General features: G+C 50.1%; 1 protein-coding gene across 4 annotated transcripts; it reads left to right on the forward strand.

Moving 5' to 3' along the window:
* Positions 1 to 588: 588 nt before the first annotated feature.
* SUPT5H (SPT5 homolog, DSIF elongation factor subunit) lies at positions 589 to 27,529 on the forward strand. Of its 4 annotated transcripts, XM_012533587.3 has the most exons (30): positions 589 to 719; positions 991 to 1,068; positions 6,000 to 6,165; positions 9,810 to 9,875; positions 10,416 to 10,427; positions 10,948 to 11,017; positions 11,114 to 11,182; positions 11,292 to 11,357; positions 11,647 to 11,677; positions 12,416 to 12,484; positions 15,935 to 16,186; positions 17,382 to 17,471; positions 17,580 to 17,650; positions 19,226 to 19,331; positions 19,563 to 19,656; positions 19,745 to 19,881; positions 20,314 to 20,469; positions 20,569 to 20,715; positions 21,581 to 21,727; positions 21,814 to 21,939; positions 22,821 to 22,905; positions 23,229 to 23,348; positions 23,433 to 23,535; positions 23,619 to 23,746; positions 23,838 to 23,943; positions 24,399 to 24,557; positions 24,679 to 24,847; positions 24,963 to 25,166; positions 26,936 to 27,031; positions 27,121 to 27,529. In XM_012533587.3, exons 2-30 carry the CDS (start codon positions 994 to 996, stop codon positions 27,262 to 27,264), a joined length of 3,264 nt encoding a protein of 1,087 aa, XP_012389041.1. In that variant the 5' UTR covers positions 589 to 719; positions 991 to 993; the 3' UTR covers positions 27,265 to 27,529. The 4 variants fall into 4 exon arrangements, with proteins under 4 accessions (XP_012389041.1, XP_033286856.1, XP_049558812.1 ...); XM_033430964.2 differs by lacking the exons at positions 589 to 719; positions 991 to 1,068 and adding an exon at positions 1,083 to 5,297; XM_033430965.2 differs by lacking the exons at positions 589 to 719; positions 10,416 to 10,427 and having other exon boundaries at positions 804 to 1,068.
* Positions 27,530 to 27,559: the final 30 nt, after the last annotated feature.

The following is a 27,559-nucleotide window of genomic DNA, read 5'->3' on the forward strand; positions in this document are numbered from 1 at the left end:
ATTAAATTTCTGTAAATTGAACCTGGATGTCTCAATGCTTATGTGGGAAATTTTAGCAATGTGCTCTAAAAGCTTCGATTATTTTTTCCTCCATCAAGTTAATTTTTCATATCTCTACCTCATCATACTTGGTTGTCTTTGCCATCTCTCTGACAAATAATTACTACTATGTAAATTCACATTTCAGTCAATTTAGGGAGATTGCTAAGGAAAACAAGGGCTTTGGGGTTACCTAACTTGGGGAGGAGTCTTAGGTCTGCCACTTTGCAGTTACATAGTTTATTTTTGAGCTTTGGTTACCTTGTCTACAAAGTAGGGGTATCTACCTCCTAGGAATGTTTCAGAGGCTGTGAGATAAAGTCTGATTTATTTGCAAATTTGTTACTATTTGCTAATCTCTTGCTTCCTCACGGCTTGGCACACCACGTTAGTGATCTGGACTAAATTCAAGCAAGCACTTATTTCTGGCTAGAAAAGGCCGATCCCAGGGTGTTATAACACTCCGATTTGACCATCCCAAGATGTCAGCTCCACGCTCTACTTTAAGACATCTCTGCCACTCTCAAGATGGCGTCCTGGAAGTGCGTCACCGGGGATGAGCCCCAGAAATCTCGCGTTAGGCGGGGCCAAATGGTAGGTTGTCGCGAGAGTCACGTCAGTCTCAGCCAGGCGTCGTGTGAACAGCAGCTGGTGCCGAAGGCGGAGGTGGCACCTGAACGGTGAGCGGTTGGGTTGGAGGCCGTGGTAGCAGGCCCGGGAGTCGCCGCGGGCCAAGGAGGTGTAGAGACCAGATTAGGGGACTCGGGAGGTATAGCGGGTGGCGTGTGTCGGGGGTCGGTCCCATTTTGGGATCACGGTTGCCGGAACGAGGCTGCCGGAAGTGCGCTGAGGGGTTTTTCTTCTCCCCGGGAACCCGAGGGGAAACTGAGGCTCGGGGTGGGACTCGGAACTGGGGGAAGCGCTGAGGCCGCCGTCTTTTCCTGCGAGCAGAAGATGTCGGACAGCGAAGACAGCAACTTCTCCGAGGAGGAGGACAGCGAGCGCAGCAGTGACGGCGAGGAGGCCGAGGTCTGTGGCTGGGACGCTGGGGGAGGCGTTGCGCCTGGGGACAGGACCAGGGCAGAACGGCCCATGTGGGAGCTTAGCGGGGATCAGAAGGATCTCTGGCCTCTGGGAGCTTCCAGGTTGTCGGGAGAGATAGGGAAGTAGGCAAGCCCAAGTCAAGCAGAGGCTCAGGTGCTGGAGACCCGGGATGTTCCAGGTCCAGTGATATAACAAGTGATGTGTTTGAAGGACTTGGCATATAGTAAGAACTCACTATTAGTTTTTATATTTAGGTGTGCTCAGTCATTCCAGAAATATACTTCTAGCGTCTACTACATGCTAGACGCACTTCTTTGCCCTTGGGCTACGCCAGTAAACAAAACAGATTTTTAGAATCTTTCTTTGCTCTGGTGAGGGTAAACAAACGTAACTGAGAAGTAAATCATCTAGTGAGCTAGAAGGCACTCTGGAGAAAAGTAGAGTAGAGACGGGGAATAGGGAGTGCTGGTTGCACTTTGGGTAGGGTGATCCTGGTGAGTCTGGGAGGGTGACATTTGGAAAAAGATTTGTGAGGTGAGTGAGTGAGTCATGTCATGTGGAAGAAGGGTGTTCCAGTAATGGGGAACTGCAAGTGCAAAGTTGGGAGCATGTCTGTGGTGTTCAGAAAGTAACAAGAAGTTCAGTTTGGCTGGATCAGAGTGAGTGCAACATAGAAGTAACAGGAGCCAGATCTTGTCGAATCTTAAAGGCTGTGGTGAGGAATTTGTCCTTAACTGAGTGAGATGAAGCCATGAGAAGGTTTTGAGCAAAGGAAGCATGTGATCTAATATTTTGAAAGGATCACTTTAGCTTCAACCCAAAGGGGTCTGTTGAATGTCACTGTTTTAGGAACCAAATAAACATTTCCTGGGACATAGCTGATTTCAGATATTACTTTATTAGCTATTAGCCTGTTTTATTTATTTCTCATTTACTCGTTTGTTGAACAGGTAAATGTTTGAGCATCTATTGCTATGTTCCAGACACTTCCTAGGCGTTGGAGAGAGTGGAGCAAGGCAAAGTTCTGCCTTCACAGAGTTTACAGTTAGTAGGCAACAATTACAGACAAAGAGATGGCAGTATGATTATAGAAACGTTACCTTATTGCTTAAGTTAGTTGCCAGCACTTGTAGAAATTTCATGCAAAAATCAAGCTCTCTTGCTTTTCTGGGACAATGGGAGGAGCCAGCGATCTGAGTGACACCCCAGCCCTTTTCTCAAGAAGTGGCACCCCTTCTTTAAAGTTAGGGATTTTCTCCAGTTCCCGGGATATATTAATTGCCATTTGTCATCATGCAGATTTAAGAAAAGGAAAGATTTCATAAACCTGTGTTCTGGAAAACATCAGGTAGGTGAAGAGTGCCATAGGTTTCCCTTGAGCTGCCCTACTTATTTACGTTTCCTGTTTGCCCTCTGCAGGCATTTGATTGTCAATCCTTGTTGCGTCCTTTGGGGAGTCCTCAGCTTGCCATGGTGGGAATGGGACAAGAGGGAAGATGACACGAAGGGCCTTTACTTGAAGCTGTCTCATTGAGTCCTTGGTCTCTGACTCTTGGCTTCAAGACACTTTGCTTGTGGTTAAAGCCTGATGGTAATGAGACCCTCATGAGCTCTCTGTCTTGAGGTGGAGGTAGTTTTATAAGCAGATGGTTACTCCAGGGGATGCTGAGGACGGACTGTGTAAGAGCACGTTCAAGCCCTGAGGTAACATAGAGATAGTAGTGAGAGCTATCTCCTCAGAGGATGCGGAGCCAGGTTTGGAAAGAAGACTGTTGGGACTGAGCCAGGGCGATGATGACAAGGTTCCTAGAAGTCAGGCTGTGGTCCTCTTGTAGTGTGAGTTGTTAAAGTAAGGGACGTTGTGGGCTAGTTAGGATTCTGTATTAAGCAAATAGAATTGACCCTTGAACACGATGGATTTGAACTGCTCGGGTCCACTTATATGTGGATTTTTGTTCAATAGTAAATTGTACTGCATGATCCAAGATTGGTTGAATCCTGAGATGCAGAACCGTGGATACGGAGGAACCTTGTATTCGGATGGCTGGCCATAAGTTATGTGTGGATTTTTGACTACACAGAGGGTTGAAGCCCTTGACCTCCATGTTATTCAAGGGTCAGCCTTATTTTTTTAAAGTCATTTTCTGTTCCCAGCCCCAGGCTGGGTGGTGTGTTAGGGACCCAGCAATGCCTGAGCTAGCATGGGCCTTTCACTTAGGGAGCTAGCTCTCGGTGGTCAGGGCTGTGATGGAGGAAGCCCAGAGAGTTGTGAGCCCAGAGAATGTGCCTGACTTTCCCTGGTGGGGGGAGAGGGCAGGCGTCACTTCCTGGGCATCATTTCCTGGAAGAGAGGGTATTTTTTTTTTTGGATAATTTTATTCTTTTATTAATCTTTGATATATATATGTATTTATTAATAAAATTCAGAGTTGCTATATGGAGAAATAGCTTTGTACCAATATTGTCTTTGTATGTGTTTATCAATAATGTATGAGATTGCCTCATATGCTCCTTTTCCTTTATTCTCTTGCAGGCAGTAGATGTAGTTATCAGTTGTTTTTAAAATTTCTAGGCAGCCAAAGGACTAACTAGTATCACTTAAATAAAGAAGGCAAATTGTCCCAAAGTAGGAACAATTTACCTTCATTATGGAACATAAAGTCCTCATATGAAGGGGGAAGAATTTCATAGCTAAAAGCTTTCAACTACAGAAGATTTATGAGTAACTATGTATGTTGTTTCCAAGTGGACTCTATAATTAATGTCTAGGGGTTATCTTTGGTATACAATGGATTTTGATTTTTTAAATATTATTAGATAATATACAAAAGAATATATTTAATTGTATGTAAGTTATGAGAAATAATAAAAAGGAGAGGGTATTTTGATTGAAGTATGAACAAGAGGCAGAAGAGAAAGGCTTTTTATGCTGAGGACTGGCATGGATGATGGACAGTGCTATGAGAGCATGCTGCAAGTGGTTCAGTGTGGCTCAAACCTTGCATTTAGGAGGGGGAGCCCAGCGAGGCGGATGAGAGGGAGAGGCAGAGGGCACAGTGTGCACTCCCAGACCAGGCTGCTAGGGAGCTGGTTCTTTACCTGAGGGCAGTAGGGAGCCGTGGCTGTGTTTTAAGCAGGGCACCAAATGATCAGATTCGTGTTTTTTTGTTTTGGTTTGGTTTTGTTTGTTTTTGTGTTTTGGCCACATGGTGCGGCGTGTGGGATCTTAGTTCCCTGACCAGGGATTGAACCCATTCCCCCTGCAGAAGTGTGGAGTCTTAACCACTGGACCGCCAAGGGAGTCCCCCAGATTCGTGTTTTAGGTCATAGTTTCCCAAGACTGTAGGACGTTTTCCAGGTGGGAAGTAATGAGAAGTGCTTTTAGGTGGAATAAGAATAAGACCTGAAGCCACATTGACTCATTTAGTGAGAAAGTTATTTTCTTTTTAGTTGTACACCCTATCTTTTAATTGGGTCATGGAGAAAGTTTCACTTTAGTGCTACTGTGTCTTGAACACCTTTCTGAAATTTGCTAGTCTCTGTGTTTGGCAGGGAGAACAGGCCTTAGACTTAGCCTGCAGCAGGCAACAATATCATGTTGGAACTTAGTAACATTGCTTTTCTTTTATCTTTATGGTTACTTTCTGTCTATAACTAGCTAACCTTTAAAGAGTTTTAACTTCTGAAACATTTCAAAACAAAAAAGTTTGCCTCAGAAGTAAAAATTTTAGTGAATTTAAAGAAAATATTAGATAAATGGGTTGTACCGATGTGGACATGGCAAAAAGTCATGAAGTTAAGGAGCGAAAGGTTGAAGTTTGGGGAACACTGTTTTGTGCGGGTCATTTCCTTTTGTGGTTTGTATGAAAAAGAGGGATTGGAGGCCAAGAGACAAAGGAAGCTGGGGCAAGGATTCAGATTTAGAGGGCAATGTTCTAGCCTAGGCTAGGGGCTGTGCAGATGGGGAATAAGGGACGGATTGAAGAGACGATGCTCAAAAAGCAGAAAGGTCAAGAATTTGGTGCCTGATGGGAGCTAGAGGAGGCAAGCACAGGTCTAGGGGAAGACACAGAGGCCAGTTTGGGGTGTGGTGGTTGTGAAGGGCTCAGAGGACATCTGAGGAAGGTATCCAGGAGGCTGCTGGCACAGGAGGGTCTCTAGTTCTGGAAAAAAGTAGGGGACTGGAGACCGATGGGATGTCATCTACAGAGACAGTAAGTGAGATCGTGGAAGGTAAAATGGCCAGGAAGAGGGTGCATGGAGGGAGAAGGAAAGTGGGCCCTTGGTTGAACCCTGGTGATTGAAGCCAGTATTTGAGAGGTGAGCACAGTAAAGGGAGCCTGCAGAGGAGCAGGCGGAGAGGTTGGAGAAAAGCCAGGAGAGTGCGATGTGGCAGACACCAAGGGAAGAGCGTTTCCCTGCATAAAGAGTGGTCGGTGGTGTGAGAGGTCTTATAGGTAAGGACCAAAGAATGTCCATAGAATAGCTGTGAGAGGCAGTCAGTGGCCTTGGCAGCAGTGTGGACTGGAAACAGACGTGGGAGTCATCACAGAGATGTCCACCACAGCCAAGGGAGTGGATGAGATGGCCCAGGGGAGTTGTAGCATGGAGAGAGACAAGAGCCAAGGACCAAACCTAGTGGAGTGATAACATTTAAAGGCTCGGTGGAGGCTAGCAAGGAGATCTAGTTGGGGGGGGGGGTCAGCTCCCAGATATTGGTTGGGTGGATGGCAGTGCTGTCACTGAGATAGGATGGCTACCAGGGAGGCCTGGCCAGGGTGGAAGGACATGTATGCAGAGCAGAGGGGGCTGTGATCGTCCAGGCAGAGCTGAGGTCAGATTTAGGGGTGGAGAGCATGGTGTCTGGATTTGGGGGTTTCAGTACACTGGTGCCCCAACCCTACCTGACCCTGCAGGTAGAGGAGGAGCGGCGGAGTGCAGCAGGTAGTGAGAAGGAGGAAGAGCCTGAGGAAGAAGAGGAGGAGGAAGAGGAGGAGGAATATGATGAGGAAGAGGAGGAGGAAGATGATGACCGGCCCCCCAAGAAACCCCGCCACGGCGGCTTCATTCTGGATGAGGCTGGTATGTGACAGGGCTGGCGAGTGCTGAGCAGAGGCTGGACTTCCACCTTCAGTTCTATTTCTCCAATGTACTTTTTAAACATTTTCTTTTGGTAAATGTCAAACACACAATCGTAGGGTAGTTTACGGAGCCCCCGTGTGCCATCACGTAGCATCAGTAGTGAACAGCTCAGTGCTGCACCTGTTTTGCTTATTCCTGCTCACTCCCACCCACCACTGGATGATGTTGAAGCCAATCCCAAATACACAATTTAACCCCAAAATATTTCATATGTATTCCTATAAGATAGATCCTTTTAAAACCCAGTTACAATGCCATTATCCTCCTTTAAAAAACTACTAATCGTGAAAAGCTCAGATGACCTAGAAGTAGGCAGCTGGACAGGGTAGTGGAGGCTGACAGATGCAGGTCCCTTCTGGCCTCGCTTTGCTCTTTTCTCCACGTGGCCCTGGGCAAGTTGCTGCCTGTCTGTCTGAGCCTCTTTTCCCCCTTGTACAGGGGGACAGGCAGTTCTGCCGACTTCAGCAGGGATATTTTGGGGATTTGGGGGACTATGCATGTAAAGCACATCAAGCTGATGGCAGCCCAAAGTATAATGCCCAGCCTGCAGTAGGCCCTCAGAAAACAGGGTTATTATTTATGTTACATAGACCCACAATGTCTCTGCTGTTCTGTAACTGCTTTTCTGTTCAATGCTTGTGGAGGTAGATATAACATAGATAGTTTAGGTTAAATGAGTTAATTCTTGTAAGGAAAGTTTTCTGAACATTTGGCAAGTACTCTGTAAGTTTTAGCTGCTCTCATCATCATCATCATCACTGTTGAAATATCTGTTTTTTTCCAATGGCTGCACATTGTTCCGTTCTGTGATGTGCTTTATTGAACCAGTCTCTTGTGGGACATTGATGTTGTTTGTAGTTTTCAGTAGTATAAGCAGCATTGCCTTGAGCATCTTCATATAACATTTAGACTCACATATGCAAGTTATTACCTAGATCAGGCATTCTTAATCTTTTTTGTACCGTGACCCCTTTTGGAGTCTGGTGAAACCTATGGAAGTGTGATTCCCTGACCCTTCTCAGAATCATGTTCTGAAATGCATTTAAAAAAATACACAGGATTCCAAAGAAAACAATTATATTGAAATACAGTATCTAAATATTAAGAGAACATTGTGATGTATGTGCTTCTTTTTTAGCACATTGAAATAACAAGATTTAGTGGAGGATCTGTTAAGAATCTAATTTTAAAGTAACACTAATTGTGAGTAATATTTTAAGATATTTATAGCTGTACTGTGCTATGAAAATTATCAGATTTCATGGCTAACACTACTGTGGTTTGTTGCCATTGCACATAATTGATGTAAATACTAAATTTCACTTAGAGATTAGTGAAAATGAAGATGCAGTTTTTTCAACTAACACAGACGTGGCACATTTTTTACACGGTAAATCCCTATAAGTCAAATTGCTGGACAAATGGGATGCATTTTTTTTTTTTTTTTTTTGCGGTACGCGGGCCTCTCACTGTTGTGGCCTCTCCCGTTGTGGAACACAGGCTCCGGACGTGCAGGCTCAGCGGCCATGGCTCACGGGCCCAGCCGCTCTGCAGCATGTGGGATCTTCCCGGACCGGGGCACGAACCCGTGTCCCCTGCATCGGCAGGCGGACTCTCAACCACTGTGCCACCAGGGAAGCCCGATGCATATGTTTTTAAAGCTTTTTGATATCTTTGGCCAAATAGCAGCTCCTGAAAATGTTGCTACTTGGTACTCCCACCATCCATACATGAGAATGCTTGTTTCCCACACGCAGGTAAAGAGGAGCGACTTGAAACACCACCCTTCATTTTCTTGGGACCTTCTTACCTGAGAGGAAACCAGGGAACAGAGGGGCAGGAGATGCTCTAGGTGTTCCTGGTTCTCAGAGAGCTTCGGCCCTTTTCTGAAAGGCTGAGAGGGAGGGAGTCCTTGCTTAGAGAGAAAGTCTTAGACAGCAGATGGGCTCAGATCAAGAGAACGGATAACATGCCATGTGACAAAGATGTGGGCCACTAGGGACACCTACTTGGTGGTGGTGGGAGTGACATTCAGCACTGCCTGTGGTGATGCCCATTAACATCTACCACATCAGGACCCTAGATCCAGCAATTCCCTTTTAGGACATCACCCCACAGGTACATAAGGATACAAGAACAAAGACACTTGCTGCGATCCTGTTTGCAGTTGCAAACGTTTGGTGATCTAAATGTCCATCGATGATAAGGGCCTGGTATAATGAACTATAGGACAGATAATGAGGCGTGTGCTGCTATGGAAGAACTCCAAGCTACTAGTATTGCTTTAAAAAAGAGGGTGGGACAGAACAGTGTGTTAGAAAGTTGTGTGGAAGGGGACTTCCTTGGTGGCACAGTGGTTAAGAATCCACCTGCCAATGCAGGGGACACGGGTTTGAGTCCCGGTCCGGGAAGATCCCACATGCCTTGGAGCAACTAAGCCCATGCGCCACAACTACTGAGCCTGCATTCTAGAGCCTGCGAGCCACAACAACTGAGCCCGCGAGCCACAACTACTGAGCCCGCATGCCACAACTCCTGAAGCCTGCGTGCCTAGAGCCCGTGCTCCACCACAAGAGAAGCCACCGCAGTAAGAAGCACGCAACCACAATGAAGAGTAGCCCCCGCTCACCACAGCTAGAGAAAGCCCGCGTGCAGCAACAAAGACCCAATGCAGCTATAAATAAATAAATAATAAATAAGTTTATAGGAAAAAAAATTGTGTGAAGGGAAAATAGTGGTGGGGGATTTATATGCATTTCTTGTATAAGGTCAGATTACCTCTAGACTAGAAGCTGGTCACACAGTTGCATCTGAGAAAGGGGATTGAAAGGCGTTAGAAATGCGAGGGAGACTCACTGTACACCTACATCCTCTGTACACTTTGGATTTTTTCGTTGTGTGTTGTTTCAGTTTTTACTGTAATATTCAATACATACAAGAGTATATGTTATGTAGTGGAGAGGTTAAGCGCATGGACCCTGGAGCCAGACTGCCTCTCAGGTATCAGCTGAGAGTCTTTAGGCAAGTTAGGTGACCTCTCTGGGTTTCAGAGCCCTTACTGTAAAATTAGAACAATGGTGGTACCTCCCTTAGGATTGCCAGGATGATTCAATGAGGAATTTGGGAAGTACTCAGAGGAGGGCAGGGCACACAGTACGCTCTCAATAAGGGTTGGCTGTTACAAATGTAAGCGAATAATAATAAAACCAACAAACCACAAATCCTATCTTTAAAAAAACAAACAAATGAAAAAAACTATATAGCAATTTTCCCTTCCCTTGATAGTTGGGAGGGAACTTTTCTGTTTGCTTATTTTTATCTTATTTTTAAAATGGATCTGTGGATGGTAGGGGGAGGGATGACTTCTAGAGTCAGGCGGATCTGCACATTAGACCTGACCCTGCTGCTTGAGGCAGTTCTGAGGCTTTGGGTGAGAGCCTCACCTGTCCGAGCCTCAGTGTCCTGACCTGTGAGGTGGGGATTTGTAGTGCCTGTTGCCCAGAGGAGATGTTTCCTGGGAGCTGTTGTCATGAGGTCATCTTTTCCCTGGATGCCCCCCTGATCACCTGGCGTTCCCATTCCAGATGTGGACGATGAGTATGAGGATGAGGACCAGTGGGAGGATGGAGCAGAGGACATCCTGGAGAAAGGTGTGTGTGGGCCCCACCTCTGGGAGACCACTGGGGGTGTGGCCGAGAGGGCCTTGAGAGCCCACCCCCACCCCCATGCCCGGAGCCACCCCAACCCACACCCTCCTCACCTTGCTTCTTTCTGTCGTTGCCAGAGAGGCCAGCTCTGCACCCTTTTCCTTTTAGGCCCATGAGTTGGGGGGATGGGGGCTGTGGGGAGAGGACTCTGGGCTCCTAGGGCCCCAGTGAATCCCTTCTGGGGGCTGTGGGGGTGGGACAGGCTCTATCCCAAGATACCCCCCACTTCCTGGGCCAGTGCCACCCCTTCCCTGTTATTTTCCGTTCTGTGCGCCTCATACATTTCGGCTTCTCCCCCCACCACCTGGTGCCTGGCCTTTACTTTTGATTTTCAACCTTCTTGTGTCCCTCCCTTCCCCTTCCCCCAACCCATTGGTTGATTTCGCTGCTATAATTTGGCTCATACTTTGTCTGCCCTCGCCCACCACCACCACCACCACTACCACCACCACCACCACCACCACCTCCTCTTCCTCCAAGTAGAAGAGATTGAAGGTAAGAACCTGAAAAGTGTGCTTCCCCGACCCTCCTCCCATATCCTGACATCTCCTCCTTCCTGCCTGTGGCACCCTCCCTCACCCCTGACCCCTCCCCGGCCCCGGGGGCTCTGACTCACGTAGGGTCCAGAGGCAGGGGGTCTGGGGCCAGGTCTCCAGCAGTTGTTGGCCTGGGAAAGCGTGTATGTGTTTATGTGTGCGTGTGAGTGTGAGCATTGCCGGTAGCAGGGTGAAGGGGTTGGGGGGCTGGGATGGAGTTCAGGATGTGCTTAGGCAGTGGCGATGAGATGGGGAACAGCTGGATGTCCCCAACTGCTGGGCCCCATCCCCAAGGAGGACACTGAGAAGCAGGATGTTGAGTAGGCCAGAATAGGAAGGTGAGGGTTAGGGGTTTCCTCAGTGAGGCATCTGTTGCCCCAGGACCCACCTCTGACCCCCTTAACCCCCATCGCTTTCTCCAGGCCCCTGCTTGCTCTTCATCTCCTCTTACTCACCCCATCTGCCCATTTTTTTTGCAGCCTCCAATATCGACAATGTTGTCTTGGATGAAGACCGTTCCGGGGCTCGCCGCCTACAAAACCTCTGGAGGTAAGCAGTGAGGGGAAAGGGAGGTTTGGGGGCAGGTCAGCCCACCCTCCTCTCCTCAACCTTCAATTCTTGTTTACTTTCCCCCTCACACCCCAGGGACCAGCGAGAAGAAGAACTGGGCGAGTATTACATGAAGAAATACGCAAAGTCATCTGTGGGAGAGACGTAAGGGTGTGGGCTGGGCTGATGGGAGGCTGGGAGCAGGTGGTTCCTTTCCGAGAAGGGTCAGGGGTCTGACAGACCCCCTCCTTCCTGACGGCCCTTCTCTCTCCAGGGTGTATGGAGGATCCGATGAGCTCTCGGATGACATCACCCAGCAGCAGCTGCTCCCGGGAGTCAAGTAAGGGGGTGGGACAGGAGGGCCGAGGTGGGAATTTTTACTGGGGTGATGTGCCCACATGGCTCACTCCCTGAAATAAATCAGGTCACAGTGTCACACAGACAGAGTGGTGGATGGTGGGAAAAGAGGGGAAGGGCAGATTGGCACTGTTCTCCTGTCTGCTTATGGATGGAAGGATGGAGAAGGGAGAGGGTGTGGAGGGAGAGGAAGAAGGATGGGTGTGGTGATTTGTATGTTTCATGATCAGGAGACAGTTTCACTAAAAGGCTTCCTTTTCCTCTCCTGTCAGGGATCCCAATCTGTGGACTGTCAAATGTAAGGTATGTGCTCTGGCCTCATGGCTTGGGGGAGGCAGGGGAATGGGAGAGGCGGCCTCATTGGGGGGAACTCTCCTTCTGTCTTTCCTGGGTCTTCTTGATCTGTCACTCTCTTCCTTCTGTCTGCCTCTACATCCGTCTCTCTCCCCCCACCCTCCTCCTCCCCTCCCCTCTCCCTCCCTCACTCAGTGTCTCCTCCCTGTTTTTCTTGCTGTCCATTACTCTTGCTCTGTAATCTCTCCATCTCTCTTGCTCCTCCCTCTCTCCTACTTTATCTTTTTTTTGGCCACGCCACGTGGCTTGCAGGATCTTAGTTCCTCAACCAGGGATCGAACCCAGGCCGCTGGCAGTGAGAGTGCCAAGTCCAACCACTGGACCGCCAGGGAATTCCCACTGTCTTACTTTATCTTTTTTGCTTGATGATTCTTTCTTTCTTTTTTTCATTGAGGTATAATTGGCTTACAATATTATGTAAATTTCAGGTGCACAACATAGTGATTCACAATATTTTAAAGATACTCCATTTATAGTTATTAGAAAATATTGGCTATGTCCCCTGTGTTGTACAATATATTCTTAAAGCTTTATTTTATTTTATACATAGTAGTTTGTACCTCTTAATCCCCTACCCTTATCTTGCCCTCCCCTGACTCTGTCTTTCTTGCTGCTGTCTCCTGCCCCCTTTTCTATGTCCTGTTCTCCATCTTGTCATTTCTCTTAAGTCTGCCTTTCTTCTTCCAGATTGGGGAGGAACGGGCCACAGCCATTTCCTTGATGCGCAAGTTCATTGCATACCAGTTTACAGACACGGTAAGTTGGGTAGGCAAGCAACTTGTGGGTGAGAGACAGGTAAAGCCCAGAGTGAGGGACAGTACAGGTTCAGGGGTACCAGATACCCCTTGCACTGAGCAGCACTGCCTGGTAGGTGAGCTGCTTCAGCTAGAAAATGACCACTTTCTGGATCAAAGTGTTCTTCATGCCTTATAGAGGTACTGTCTTTATTCTCTCTGCATTTCTGGCAGGATTCCCCAGCCTCTGCACCCCTCTGGAAGTCAACCATCTAGCTCCCTGAGCCTTTTCTGCCTGAGAACGAGTTCTGCCTGTTCACCAACCCTGGTGGGCAGCTGTCACCCTCTTACTGTTTGGTTGCGAGTCCCACCATAGGGCAGTGTGGCTAAGTGCATCACAGAACAGGCCTTTGGGGAGGAGAATTCCTTCCTTCTCTCTTTCACTCAGTTATCAAAATCCACTGAGCCCCTCCTCTGGGCTGGTCCCGGCATTGGGAGATGCTGAGGATACAGCTGTGACCATGCCAGAGCTGGTCCCTGCCCCTTAAGGCTCATTCACACACAACACACAAAACATGAAGTAATGCCGGCTGCGTGCAAGGCAGCAGATGCTGCATTAAGGGCACAGATTTTTCTTTAGACTCCTTGGTTTTGAATCCTGCCCCTGCTGCTTCCTCACTGTGTGACCTCTATCAAGCCGCTTCCCCTCGTTGCGCCCCTTGCTTGCCCCTCAGCATCGTTAGGATTAAGTATATTTGAATATGTCCAATCCTTAGCTGGGACTTGTTCTGCAGCTTGTGTTCAGTAAGTGTAATTGTTATCATAGGCGTAATTGTTAGTTTTGGAACCAGGACGTGCTGGTTGGTAACTTTCTCACTGAATATGATTTGTGTTAGGCTGAGTGCATAGCTTTTACCTGCCAAAACAGTGGGTGTGTGTCAGTGGGACCAAGTGGACAGTTGCAGGATTTGCAAATCATGATTTTGAATGTGCTCAAACTTCTACCCTATGCCCTGGGCGAGATTCTAGTGACCCCATTTGAGATGGGACTGAAGTGGTACATGTATATCATGAAAGCCAAAATCTCTCCATACCCAAGTCCCATTTTTCAGAAGTAATTACTGTTGGTTTGTGTGTCTTTCCAGACTGTCTTCTCTGCATATTGAAAAATAGGTATTAAAAAAAAATAAAATGGTATTATATACGTATCATTCTGCAGAGAGCCTTTTGTCAATACCATAGTCATCTTTCCATGACAGTAAACATAAGGTGGTTTCCATTTTTCACTATCACAGCGAATACAGAAACAAACTAGGTGCTTTTTAAAAAATTGAAATATAATTCACGTACTGTATGAAAACATGTTGCTGGATTTGGTCTTCTACTATTTCATTACAGATTTTTGCATCTATATTTATAAGGGATGTTGGTCTGTAGTTTTTTTATGATGTCTCTGTCTGGTTTTGGTATCAGGGTAATAATGGATTCATAGGATTAATTGGGAATGTTCCCCCCTCTTCTATTTTTTGGAAGAATTTGTGAAGGAGTGGTATTAATTTTTTAGATGTTTGGTAGATTTCACCAGTGAAGCCGTCTAATCCTGGGCTTTGGGTATGTGTGTGTGTCTGTGAGAGAGAGTGTGTGTGTGTGTGTGTGTGTGTGTGTGTGTGTGTATGTTTTTTGCTTATTAATTCAATATTTTTACCTCTTATAGGTCTATTCACATTTTCTATTTCTTTTTGAGTCAGTTGTAGTAATTTATGTCTTTCTACAAAACATTCATTTCCTTTAGGTTATCTAATTTATTGTCATGCAGTTATTCATAGTATGCCTTAAAATTCTGTAAGTTTGGTTGGTAGTAATGTCCTTTCTTTCATTCCTGATTTTGGTAATTTGAGTTTTTTCTTTTTTTTCTTGGTCAGTCTGGCTAAAGGTTTGTCAAATTTGTTGATCTTTTCAAAGAACCAACTTTTGGTTTTGGTGGTCTTCTCTATTGTTTTTCTAACCTCTATTTTACTTATTTCCACTCTGATCTTTATTATTTCTTCCTTCTGCTTGCTTTGGGATTAATTTCCTCTTTCTCTTCTAGTTTCTTAAGGTGGAAGGTTAGGTTATTGATTTGAAAAAAAATTTTTTTTCAGTTGGTGTTTACAGCTGTAAATTTATCTCTAAGCACGGCTTTTTCTGCATCCCATAAATTTAGTATGTTGTGTTTTTGTTTTCATCATCTCAAAATATTTTAAAATTTCCCTTACTATTTCTTCTTTGACCCACTGGTTACTTAGAAGTGTGTTCCGCATATTTGTGAACCTTGTAAATTTCCTTTGATTTCTGACTTCATTCTGTGTGGTTGAAGAATATATTATACTTCATATGATTTCAATCCTTTTACATTTGAGACTTGTGTTGTGGCCTAACATATGGTTTATCCTGGAGAGTGTTCAGTGTGCCCCTGAGAATTCCACTGCTGTTTGACAGACTGTTCTAGCTATAGATGTCTGTTAGGTCTTGTTGGTTTGTAGAGTTGCTCAAGTGTTCTGTTTTCTTGTTGATCTTCTGTCTAATTGTTCTGTCCATTGTCGAAGGTGGGGTATTGTAGTCGCCAGTTATTATTGGTGAATTACCAATTTCTCTCTTCATTACTGTTGGGTTTTGCTTCCTATATTTTGAGGCTCTGTTGTTAGGTTCATATATATTTATAATTCTTATATCTTCTTGATGGATTGAACTTTTTATCATTATTAAATGTCCTCTGTCTCTGGTAACAATTTTTGTCTTTAAGTCTGCTCTGCTGTTAGTATAGTCACTCCAGCTCTCTTTGGTTCTAGTTGCTTTTTCCACAGAACATATGTTGGATATCTTTCTGTGTCGCTACATATAGATCCATCTCATTGTTTTTTTTAAGTACTACATTGTATTTCATGGTACAGGCAGACCTCGGAGATACTGGTTCCAGACCCTCACAATAAAGTGAATATCATAGTAAAGCAAGTCACATGAATTTTTTTGTTCCCCACTGCATGTAACACTTATGTTTACACTATACTGTATTCTATTAAGTGTGTCATAGCATTATGTCTAAAAAAAACAATGTACAGACCTTAACTAAAAAGTAATTGCTGTTGGGAAAATGGCACCGATAGACTTGCTCCCTGCAGGGCTGTCACAAACCTTCAGTTGTAAAAAACACAATAGCTACAAAGTGCTGTAAAGCCAAAGAGCAGTGAAACGAGTTATGTCTGTATGGTTATTCCATAACGTAACAAGTCCTTCTTTGGGGGCATTTAAAAATTTCCAGTCTTGTTTGTTTTCTATGCTAAATGGCTCTGCAGTGAATGTCCCTGTGTGGGGGTCATTGCACAAACGTGTTTCTGTGGGATAAATTCCTAGAAGAGAGACTGTTGAGGTGGCAGTCATTACTGGTACCAGCAGTCGTGTGTCGCTGTCTCTTTTCACTGGCTCGGCCCTCCAGCCCCTGCAGATTAAGTCGGTAGTGGCACCAGAGCACGTGAAGGGCTACATCTACGTGGAGGCCTACAAGCAGACCCATGTGAAGCAGGCCATCGAGGGCGTGGGCAACCTGCGGCTTGGCTACTGGAACCAGCAGATGGTGCCCATCAAGGAGATGACAGATGTGCTCAAAGTGGTGAAGGAGGTGGCCAACCTGAAACCAAAATCCTGGGTCCGCCTCAAGCGGGGCATCTATAAGGACGACATCGCTCAGGTGTCTGGGGCTGGGCTGGGCTGGGGTGGCCGAGGAGGCCAGGGCTCTCTGTTCTGTCCTCCCCTCCTTTCTCTTTGTCCTTTCCAGCCCCCTGACTAGTGCAGAGAGCAGAACCCCACAAGGATCAGGTGAAGCAGAGTCTGGACTTTGTTGCGAGCACACAGGAAACGGATAACCATCTTCTGTGCATGTTCTATGCGTGTTGAGTAAAGATCTGAAGGTGGTGAGGGAGTGAGCCACGCGGAGTTCTCGGGGAAGGGGTGTGGCAGAAGGCAGCCCATGAGCTAGGACCGTCACTGGCCGAAGCAGAGTGAATGAGGGTGAGAGTGGCAGGAGATGAGTTCAGGAAGGCAGCGGGGCCTGTGACTCATCCTAGAGCTTTGGCTTTTACTGGAGTCAGATGGGAGGGTTCTAAGGGATACAGTGTGGCTTGGATTTTGATAGGATTACGCTGCTGACTGCATTGGGACTAGACCACTGGTTCTCAAGCAGGGGTACCCCCAGGGGACCTTGCACAATGAATGGAGACATTTCTGGTTGTTTCACCTGGGGAGGGAGTTGAGTCTGATATCTAGGGGCTAGAAGCCAGGGGTGCTGCTAACATCTGTCAAGGCGTGGGACGGCCGCCACGACAAAGGCTTACCCAGATGAGAAACCCTGCAATAGACTGGATGGGCCACGGGAGCAGGGAGACCAGTGAGGAGACTGCTGCCACAGCCTAGGTGGCAGGTGATGGTAGGACAGGACTGAGGCTGCAGTAGTAGAGGAGGGGGGAGAGGTCAGAATTTTTGAAGGCAGAGCTGACAGTTTTCCTACCAGGTTGGATATGGGTGTAAGAGAAAAAAAGGAGTGAAGAATGCCTCCCACGTTGTGTGCCTGAGAAGAAGGAAGGATGGAGAGGGACAAGATGGGGAGAGGAGTGGGTTTGGGGCAATCAGGAGGTTAGTTGCAGTTACGCTGGGTGTGCGGGACTTTCTAGACATCCAGGTGGAGATGTCAGGATGGTAGTGGATACTCAGTTTCAGAATGGAGGGAAGACAGGCTAGAGAGTGAATTTGGGGGACTTGTTAGCAGTTTCATTTCTTCCCCATCACCCTCTGTCCCTTGCCCTTCCTGGCATCTCCTTTCCCTTTCTGTGTCCGGGGTCAGGAGGGGAGGGCTGGGCCCCTGCTGACCACCTGTCTGGCCTTCTCAGGTGGATTACGTGGAGCCCAGCCAAAACACCATCTCCCTAAAGATGATCCCGCGCATCGACTACGACCGCATCAAGGCCCGAATGAGCTTGGTATCGTGGGGATGTGCTGCCAGTGGGGAGAGGAGGTGCTTGATACCCCTGCTGGTGGCCAAGCCCTCGTCCCTCACCCTTCCTACTCATGCCCCTTTTCCTACACAGAAAGACTGGTTTGCCAAAAGGAAGAAGTTTAAGCGGCCTCCACAGAGGCTATTTGATGCAGAAAAGATCAGGTGAGTGTCCTTGGGCTGGGCCAGGCCGGGTGCCCAGAGCTGTGGTGTAGGATATGCCCTTGCAGGTTCCCCCTCAGGGCTGGGCTCCCGGAGCCATCCGTGGTTTGTGAGTGGTTAACTTGGCAGTATAGCCTTAGCCATGTTATTTAACATCCTTGTGCCTTGGTTTCCTCTGCTGCAAAGATTATAATAGTAACCCCCACTTCCTAGGATTGTATTGAGACTCAAATGATTTAATATGTGTGTGTACCCAGAACAACACTTGACACGTAGTAAGTGTGATTAATGGTATCACATATTGCAATGAGATTTATCGACACATCAGGCTTTATAAAGTCTCTTACCCTCATCCCCTGATGCCTGGACACCTCAGTTGTGGGCACAGAGCCCCTTCCACGCAGGGTGTCTCCCTCCCCCTCCCCGCTGGATAGAGCATTGGAGCAGCCCAGGGTTTCCAGTGTTCCAGGGCTGCCGGGGGCTCCAGCGGGAGGGCAGGAGAGGAGGAGTTGGAGAAACAAGAGCCAGTGACACTTTTCCTCTGGTCCTGTTCTGGAAACACATCATAAGCAGCCAGTTTTTCATTCTCTTAAAGGCTGGACTGTAGAATGAGCCTTTTGATTTGCCAGCCTGGGCTAATACCTCCAGGCCAGGCCAGATTAATACTTCACATGCCTGAATTGGACTCATTTACACCAGTGGTCTCCACCCATCTGGACATCCCCTGCTGAGCACAAACTAGAGTGACCCTTCCCTGCCCCCCAGTAGCCGGTCTGACGCAGTGCCCAGACATGCGCAGCTGAGCAGTCTCGCCTCTTGCCAAATGTAGCGTGGGAATGAGAAGATGATTGAGCAGTTGGCAGGAGGAGCTCAGCCTGTTCCCTAGCGCTCCGTTTTTGAGAGCGGGGCAGGCTTTCCCTCCCCACTCTAGAAGCATGGGCAGGAACTAAGGTCCCCCTGTCCCACATGCAGGGCCATTAGAGTTAAGCACAGGCTTGGGAGTCCCACCGCCCTGCATTTGAATCTTGACTCTCAGACTCAAGGGCTCGGCCATGTTGGCCATGTGGTGTGCCCTCCCTGAGCCTCCTTCTCTCATTTCCCTGGAAACAAGGCTCATATTACTGATGTCATGGGCTTTGGGGAGGAGTCGGTGAGGTCATATGTGTCCGTGAGTGTTAACTGTTAGCAGTGTCTGATACTTTGTCTAGCTAGTACTCACCGAGTGCCTGCTGTGTGCCAGGGCCTGTTATAGGGGAAATAGTGAATAAAAGATGCTAGTCCCCCCCTTCTGGAGCTGCCATTCTAGTTAGGAAGATGGGTCAAACTTGTTGTAGTGGAAAATAAAGCAGGGACGGGGGGCAGCAGGGTGCAGGAAGGTGGGTGCTGTGCGCCCTTCTGTTGAGGCGGGGCCTTCGGGCTTTGTGAGAGGTCACTCTCGCCAAGGGGTGTGTGTTTTGGGAGGGGATGGCTCAGGCATCCTGTGCCCTTTTCCCCCTTTGCCAGCAGAGGAGACTGAGGTACAGCAAGATTCTCCTCTTAACCTCCACTTCCAATGTTCTCTCCCCCACAAACTCCCAGGTCCCTGGGGGGTGATGTTGCCTCTGATGGTGACTTCCTCATCTTCGAGGGGAACCGTTACAGCCGGAAGGGCTTTCTGTTCAAGAGCTTTGCCATGTCTGCTGTGGTGAGGGTCCCAGAGGGGGTCGTGCTAATGGCGGTGGGAAGCGGGGAGGCCAAGCTTTCTCCCTCCTGCAGTCCAGGCCCCAGAACAGTGGGTTATCTGGGCTTGTCTTGGATCCTCAAGTTAGGAGTATCCCCAGGGGATTAATCTCACCATCTCTCCAGTCCACTCAGCCGGGCTGTGACACTGACTTTCATCCACTTCCTTCTCTTCCTCTTGTCTCTTGGGGCTCAGATCACGGAGGGTGTGAAGCCCACACTCTCTGAGCTGGAGAAATTTGAGGACCAGCCAGAGGGCATCGACCTCGAGGTGGTGACTGAAAGCACAGGTATTTGGTCCTGGTCAGTAACCCAGGCCAAGGAGGGGGCGGCCCATGGTGAGCAGCCCTCAAGTTAGCCCTGTGCCTGCCCCCACAGGGAAGGAGCGGGAACACAACTTCCAGCCTGGGGACAACGTGGAGGTGTGTGAGGGTGAGCTCATCAACCTGCAGGGCAAGATCCTCAGCGTGGATGGCAACAAGATCACCATAATGCCCAAGCACGAGGACCTCAAGGTGGGTACCGTGCTGCCCGTGTGTACGTGGTGGGTTGAGGGCATGACGAAACCATGGAGTAATCTTGAGGTCACTGATTTTAGTTTGCTTAGGGGTGGTTGTGTCTGAGGCTTGTCTAGGCCCAGCATGGTGTGTCTGGGGTGAGGCTGTCTCCAGGTGGGTCTGAGGAGGTGTCTAGTCTGGTGTCATATGTCTTGGGGACAGGCTGTCTCTGTGCGGGGTAAAGGGTTGTCCAGGCTGATATCCTGAGTCTCCGGGGCAGGCTGAGGTTGGTCCAGGTGGCCTGGGGTAGTCTGTGGTTGGGGGTGTGAGCCTGGAGTGGGTTTTGGCCAGGGTCTTTCTGAGACCACGAGTGGAATCTGAAGATGGGGAGACAGATGGGTTGTGGTGACTTCCCCTGACTTGCTTGTTGTCCTCACACCCGATCCCTAGGACATGCTGGAGTTCCCGGCCCAGGAACTTCGGAAGTACTTCAAGATGGGGGACCACGTGAAGGTGATTGCCGGCCGGTTCGAGGGCGACACAGGCCTCATTGTGCGGGTGGAGGAGAACTTCGTCATCCTCTTCTCGGACCTCACCATGCACGAGGTAGCTAGTGGAGGGCTGGGAGTGGGGTGAATGTGCCAGGAGGAGACCGAGGCCGATGAGCCACGTGGACCCTGCTTCACCCTTTCCCGTCTCCCCCAGCTGAAGGTGCTCCCCCGGGACCTGCAGCTCTGCTCGGAGACGGCATCAGGTGTGGATGTCGGGGGCCAGCATGAATGGGGGGAGCTGGTGCAGCTGGACCCCCAGACTGTGGGTGTCATCGTGCGACTGGAGCGGGAGACCTTCCAGGTGTGTGTGCTGCACGCAGAGGCAGGCTTACTCTAGGGACTTCCTCTCCCTCCAGCTCCTCATCCTGGGAGGTGGCCGCGCATGGTGGCTAAGATCCCAGACTGCTCAGGGTTGCAGACCTGGCTCTGTCACCCATGGCCAGCTGTGTGATATCAGGCAAGTGCGTGTCATTTACCCTCTCTGTGCCTCAGTATCACACCCTGTAAAAAGAAGATAGCAGCAGCATATACTTCGTTAGTTGTGACTGAATCCGTGACATCAGATACGTACCCAGGCATTCGGTGCTTTCTCAAGGGCTGGGTGCTGCTGGTGCCTTCCTCCCCTTCACCGTGCATGTGGGAGCCACAGAGCGTAAATGCTTAGGACCCTGGGCTCTGGATTCACATCTCAGCTCTGTTGCTCTGTGCTGTATGACCCTGGGCTAGTAACTTGCTCTCTCTGGGCCTGAGATTTCCCCTCTATAAAATGGGAATTGTGACAGCATCCATCTCAGAGGGAAATTTTGAGGCCTCAGTGAAATCTTGTGTGAAGAATTTAGCATGGGTCTGGCACAGAGTGATGGGTAGACATTAGCTGTTATGTTAACATCTATTCCTCTGCTCATCTCTCAGGTCCCTGATGCTCAGTTGGAATGGAGGCTCCTCCCAGAGGGTGTTTTGGAATATGACTGGGGACGTTTTCGGTTGACCCAGTGCCTGGGGGGTGGTTCCCTGACATTACCTGCCCCAGAGTCAGGGAGTCTAGACGTCCTGCAGAGCTTGGGACAGTCTCCTACAGGAATAATCATCCCACTGTAGGGAAGCCCTGCTCCACATCACCCCTTTCTACTCTCATCCCCTCAGTATCCCCTCCCCTCCCTCCGTAGGTGCTGAACATGTATGGGAAGGTGGTGACTGTCAGGCACCAGGCTGTGACCCGGAAGAAGGACAACCGCTTTGCCGTGGCCCTGGACTCAGAACAGAACAACATCCATGTGAAAGACATTGTCAAGGTCATTGATGGCCCCCACTCAGTGAGTATAAGCTCCTGCCCGTCTGTCACATCTGAAGGAGTTGGGGTGGGGCATGGCCACGAGAGTGACTGTCCTTCCCCATCCAGGGCCGGGAGGGCGAGATTCGCCATCTCTTCCGCAGCTTCGCCTTCCTGCATTGCAAGAAACTGGTAGAGAACGGGGGCATGTTTGTCTGCAAGACCCGCCATCTGGTGCTGGCAGGGGGCTCGAAGGTGAGACAGGCATGGTGGCACCCTGTCTGTTGGCCACCTGACTCGGCTCTCTGACCTACCCTGGCCCCAGGAGTGACAAGAATGGGCTTGTGGAGGATTAGGAGGGCAAGTGTCAGTGTCAGGTCCTTGGCAAAGTATGGAAAAAAAGGGTTATTGGGATATTGAGCTATTTACCAAATAATTTGTTCATTCAGTTTTATTGTGCACCTGTTAGGTGCTTGACACTGGGGGTATGGCAGTGAACAAGACAGAAAAATCTCTGCCTTTCTAGTGCTGCTGCTCTGGAGATGAACAGATAAATAAATACATGCATAATACAATTGGGACTGATGGCAAGCACTATGAAGGAAAATAAAAACGGGATAAGGAGACAGAGAATGATGGGCGCTGCTGCAGGTGGCATTTGAGCAGAGACCTGAAGGAAGGGTCAGAGAGCCACCTGAATGTCTCAGGGGAAAGCAGAGTTCCTGAGGTGGGATTTGTAGGGAAGTTGTACAGAACCAGGTATCAGAAAGGAAATCAAACCTGGGATCTGGGGAGCTGGGACCAGGAGATGGTTTTCTCAGGCCCTGCAGGTGGAATGCTGAATTCCCATGGCTTGCAGTTTCTGTGTCACTGGGGGTTTAAATTCCTGACTACCACATTTTAGTCTCCTTGCCCAGGGGAGGCCTGGGCCTCTTGATTGACAGGCCCACAATGGCATAGGGGTGACTGTTTTCCCAAAGGGAAATTGAGGCATTGTGACCAGAAGGAGGGAGGCATGGCTGCTGGGCAGGTTCAATCAGGAACTGTTCCCAAATGGCAGCAGGCAGTGTGGTGCAGGGGCTGGGAGCCTGTCATCCAGGCCCTGCCTTCCTGTTCACTTCTTGCCCTTTCCCCAGCCGCGAGATGTGACCAACTTCACAGTAGGTGGCTTTGCCCCTATGAGCCCCCGGATCAGCAGCCCCATGCACCCCAGTGCTGGAGGTGAGGGGAATTTGGGGTGGGGATATGTCTGGGGGGTGGAAGAGAGAGGCTGTTCAGCCCACACTCACTGAGTGTCTGCTCTGGGCTGGCCCGACCATGATGGGGCTCACTGCCCAGGGGAGACCCGACCCCTACCACAGTGCAGCTCAGGGTGGCTAGGGCTGTGACGGGAAAGCCCAGGGCTCTGGTGGTGGGCCCCCAGAGGAGCCTCCTAACCCAAGGGTGGAGGGAGTCAGGTGAAGAGGGGGCTGGAGGGTACCCTGACTGTGGGCACAGCACATGAGAGGATGGCCCCAGGGACTGGTGACAGTCTTCTTCCCCAGGTCAGCGTGGTGGCTTTGGCAGCCCGGGTGGTGGCAGCGGCGGCATGAGCAGGGGCCGGGGGCGGAGAGACAACGAGCTCATCGGCCAGACTGTGCGCATCTCCCAGGGGCCTTACAAAGGTGACCTGCAAGACTGTGTGGAGGCCTGGGGAGGGGCACGGTGAAGGAGAGCCCACCCAGCCTGACCTCCTGCCTCCCCACCAGGCTACATTGGCGTGGTAAAAGATGCCACGGAGTCCACAGCCCGCGTGGAGCTGCACTCCACCTGCCAGACCATCTCAGTGGACCGTCAGCGCCTCACCACAGTGTACGGGCCAGGGCAGGGCTGGGAGGGAGGTTGTTGGGTGGTGCAAGGGCCCTACTCACCCCACTTGTTCTCTGTGTCTACAGGGGCTCACGGCGCCCGGGCGGCATGACCTCGACCTATGGGCGGACACCCATGTATGGCTCCCAGACGCCAATGTACGGCTCTGGCTCCCGCACGCCCATGTACGGCTCTCAGACGCCTCTCCAGGATGGTGAGCACTCCCACGGGACGGGGATGAGGGGCAATGTGGGGGGATCTGGAGCCAGGACAGAACTGATGGACACACATCTCTCCCGTTCCAGGTAGTCGCACCCCGCATTATGGCTCTCAGACGCCCCTGCATGATGGCAGCCGCACTCCTGCCCAGAGTGGGGCCTGGGACCCCAACAATCCTAACACACCGTCACGGTGAGGGCCAGGAGCTTGGGGGCTGGGGCAGGGTTCCCTGAGCCACTGGGTGTGTGTGCCCATGTGCGTGAATGGTTCTGCTGTGTTTCTGTGTGATGGACCGGTCTTTGTGGTCCACCCTGTGTTCTCTGCTCTCAGCCCCAGGCTGGTTATGTGAAGGGGTAGGTAAGGCTGGGGCTGGGGGCAAAGTAATCTTTCCAGCTCCCATCGTAGTAGCATGCTGTGGTCAAGACCTGGGCTTGGAGACAAATTGTGTGATCTTGGTCATGTGACTTTGGGCAACCTCATCTCTATTTCCCAAGTCTCCTCACCTGTGAAATGGAGGCCTCTGGATGGGGCTGTTTGTGAGGATGAAGTTGCCTTGGTTTTGCCTGGTGTTCAGCGCTGTTCTGGAAGCATTTGCTATATCATTGCGATCACCACAGTCATTCTCAACAGACGTCTCTTCCCAACAGGGCTGAGGAAGAATATGAGTACGCGTTCGATGATGAGCCTACACCATCCCCACAGGCCTATGGGGGCACCCCCAATCCCCAAACACCTGGCTACCCAGACCCCTCGTCCCCGCAGGTCAACCCACAGTACAACCCGCAGACGCCAGGGACGCCAGCCATGTGAGTCCACTGCGGCTAGGCCTTATCAACCGCTGTCCAAACCCTCCCCACTGCCACCACCTCCTTCTCTCCCCTTCTAATGCCCGCAGCTAATGCCCCCCACCTCTCCTTGTCTCTGCAGGTACAACACAGACCAGTTCTCCCCCTATGCAGCCCCCTCCCCGCAAGGCTCCTACCAGCCCAGCCCCAGCCCCCAGAGCTACCACCAGGTGGCGCCAAGCCCAGCAGGCTACCAGAACACCCACTCCCCAGCCAGCTACCACCCCACCCCCTCGCCCATGGCTTATCAGGTACTGCTCACTTGGCACGCCCTTGAGGGTGGTGGGCTAGGATGGGCCTTGGGCCTATAGGGACAACCAGGCCAAATAACCTGTTCCCAATGACCCCATCCCTTTTTCCCTACAGGCCAGCCCCAGCCCAAGCCCTGTTGGCTATAGTCCGATGACACCTGGAGCTCCCTCCCCTGGTGGCTACAACCCACACACACCGGGCTCAGGCATTGAGCAGAACTCCAGCGACTGGGTGACCACTGACATCCAGGTGAAGGTGCGGGACACCTACCTGGATACACAAGTGGTGGGGCAGACAGGTGTCATCCGCAGTGTCACGGTAAGCGCCCAGGCTGGTGGGTGGGCGGGCATCCCTTCCTTTGGGGTTCCCAGTCTCTCTGGTTACTGTTCTCTGTTTTCTTTTTAACTGTCTATCCCCATTTTCCAGTACTCATTTATAGCTGGAAAAATAGATGTGGAAAGGTTTGGCATGTAAGCTCTACAGGCCAGGGACTTCTGCCTTTTGTGCTCATGGCTGGGCCCCCAACGGCCTGGGACAGTAACTGGCACCCAGGAGTGTGGTTACTTTTTGACATACTCTTCTAAGATCAGTTCAGTAACATGGACTAAGTGCTCCTCTGTTCCAGGCTTCGGCTTAGTGCCAGGCACCCACGCCCCCCGGGCGTTCCCAGCTCCAGCTCTGCTGGCCTCTCTCCATTCTTCTCAGTCACTGAATTCTCAGCAGCCTCAGGGCCTCTGCTTATTACTTTCCTCTGTCTAGAACTCTCTTCCTGCCATTCTTTGTCTAGTTAACTCCTACTCATCCTTCAAGAAAGCACTTGGGCTGTCTCAGATCTGTCTCTTATGGGTCCATGTAATTCTTTTTCATGTTATCTACCTGTTTAAAAGCTTAAAGTTTACCCTGGTGTGGTTCTTTGATTACCAAGCCTATATTTTCTTCCCAAGTAGCCCCAGTTCCTAGATGAGGGACTGACACCTTGTTGGCCCCTCAGTAAATATTAATTGAATTAATTAAACACCAGAGAGGAAGACAGCTCCAGGCCCTACCCTCACAGATTTCACATTCCAGTGGGGGAGACAGACACGTCTCCAGACAGTGACAGCCCAAGTGGCCAGAGCTGGGATATAGGAAGCCCAGAGGGCAAGGGGAGCTATGTGAACCCAGGGAGGCACCTTATCCAACTTTGGAAGGGATCAGGGATGGCTTCCGGCAGAAGGTGACATCTGCACTGAGACCTGAAGAATGAACATGAGTAAGCCGAGAGAAATGGCTGGGGAAGGGGTTGAGTGTGTTCTAGATAGAGTGCACGTGCAAAGGCCTGGAGGTGAGGGAAAGCCTGGCACATTTGGGGGGTTGAAGTCTCTTCATTGTGGCTGGAACATAAAGATTCAAGGGGGAAGGTGAGTGATGAGGCCAGAGGAGTGGCTGGAGCTGGTCACATGCCAGCCTGGGGAACTTGGATTGTGTCCTGAGGGCACTGGTAGGTGGTGGAGGAATCTAAGCAGGGGAGTGGTGGGATCAGATCCGTGGTTTGGAATCAATTCACTATGTTGCTCTGTCATAGTTGGATCGGGGCTGGGAGCCCAGAGGGAGGTCAGGCTGTACTACAGGGCTGTGGGGAGGAGAGGAAAGAGGGAGGTGGGAGAGACCCTCAGGAGGCTGAATGGACAGGCCTCAGAGCTGGAGGTTGTTGGTGAAGTTGCTGACTAAGACGAGGTCTAGAGCTCTGGCTGGTGCCGGGGACCATTGGGCCATCCTTGAGACGGAGACCCAGGATGAGAAGCGAGTGTGGGGAAGAAACTGAGGCCAGTTTAGGACACGATGAGTCAAGAGCCTGAGAAACAGTCTCCCTTTTGGCCTAAGTTAGCTTCATGCTGGAGCTTCCCTTGCTGATCTGATCACCCTGCCCCCATACACCACAGACCCCAGGCCTTGGAACCAGGCCCAGCCTTCACCTTTCCTGCCCCTGTGTCACTTTGGGAAAGTGACTTCTTAGAATAAGCCCTGATCCTATGTCCCTTGGGGGGGGGCGGTATCAGTCCTGTGTTGGGAGCAGGCCAGGCTGACCAGGCTGTCCCCACCCCCAGGGAGGCATGTGCTCCGTATACCTGAAGGACAGCGAGAAGGTTGTCAGCATCTCCAGTGAGCACCTGGAGCCCATCACCCCGACCAAGAACAACAAGGTAAGGGAGGACAAAGGGATGTGGGGGCATTGGGCTGCTGCCAAGGACTGTGACCCCATGTGTCGTGTCATCCCCGCCCCCCCCCCCAGGTGAAGGTGATCCTGGGTGAGGATCGGGAAGCCACAGGTGTCCTGCTGAGCATTGATGGCGAGGATGGCATAGTCCGCATGGACCTTGATGAACAGCTCAAGATCCTCAACCTCCGCTTCCTGGGGAAGCTCCTGGAGGCCTGAGGCAGGCAGGGTGGACTTTGGCAGATGAATCTGGTAGATGGAGAGTGTCCCTCCTTCCTTTCCTGGCCCTTGGCTCTGACACAGGATCTGGGCCCTGGAGCAGGGCTAGCCGGGTTGATCAGGATTTCTTTTATTTTCCTTTCTGGGTTCCTGTCTCCCTCCCTGATATTCATGGGAATCAGAGTAGAGTCGACAGGGACAGTCCCCACCTTCCCCAGCTTTCTTTTGTGTTACGGTCTTTCAATAAAAAGCTGTTTGGTCAAAAGTCGTGTGTGTGTGTGTGTGTGTGTGTGTG

Source organism: Orcinus orca, chromosome 20 (genome assembly GCF_937001465.1).
Source record: "Orcinus orca chromosome 20, mOrcOrc1.1, whole genome shotgun sequence".
NCBI classification, from domain to species: domain Eukaryota; kingdom Metazoa; phylum Chordata; class Mammalia; order Artiodactyla; family Delphinidae; genus Orcinus; species Orcinus orca.

Coding starts and splice junctions, on each gene's coding strand:
- SUPT5H (XM_012533587.3), top strand. CDS start 994: ATGTCGGACAGCGAAGACAGCAACTTCTCCGAGGAGGAGGACAGCGAG. Junction 17,472..17,579: donor TCAAGGCCCGAATGAGCTTG/GTATCGTGGGGA, acceptor TTTCCTACACAG/AAAGACTGGTTTGCCAAAAG. Junction 23,747..23,837: donor TCAGACGCCTCTCCAGGATG/GTGAGCACTCCC, acceptor CTCCCGTTCCAG/GTAGTCGCACCCCGCATTAT.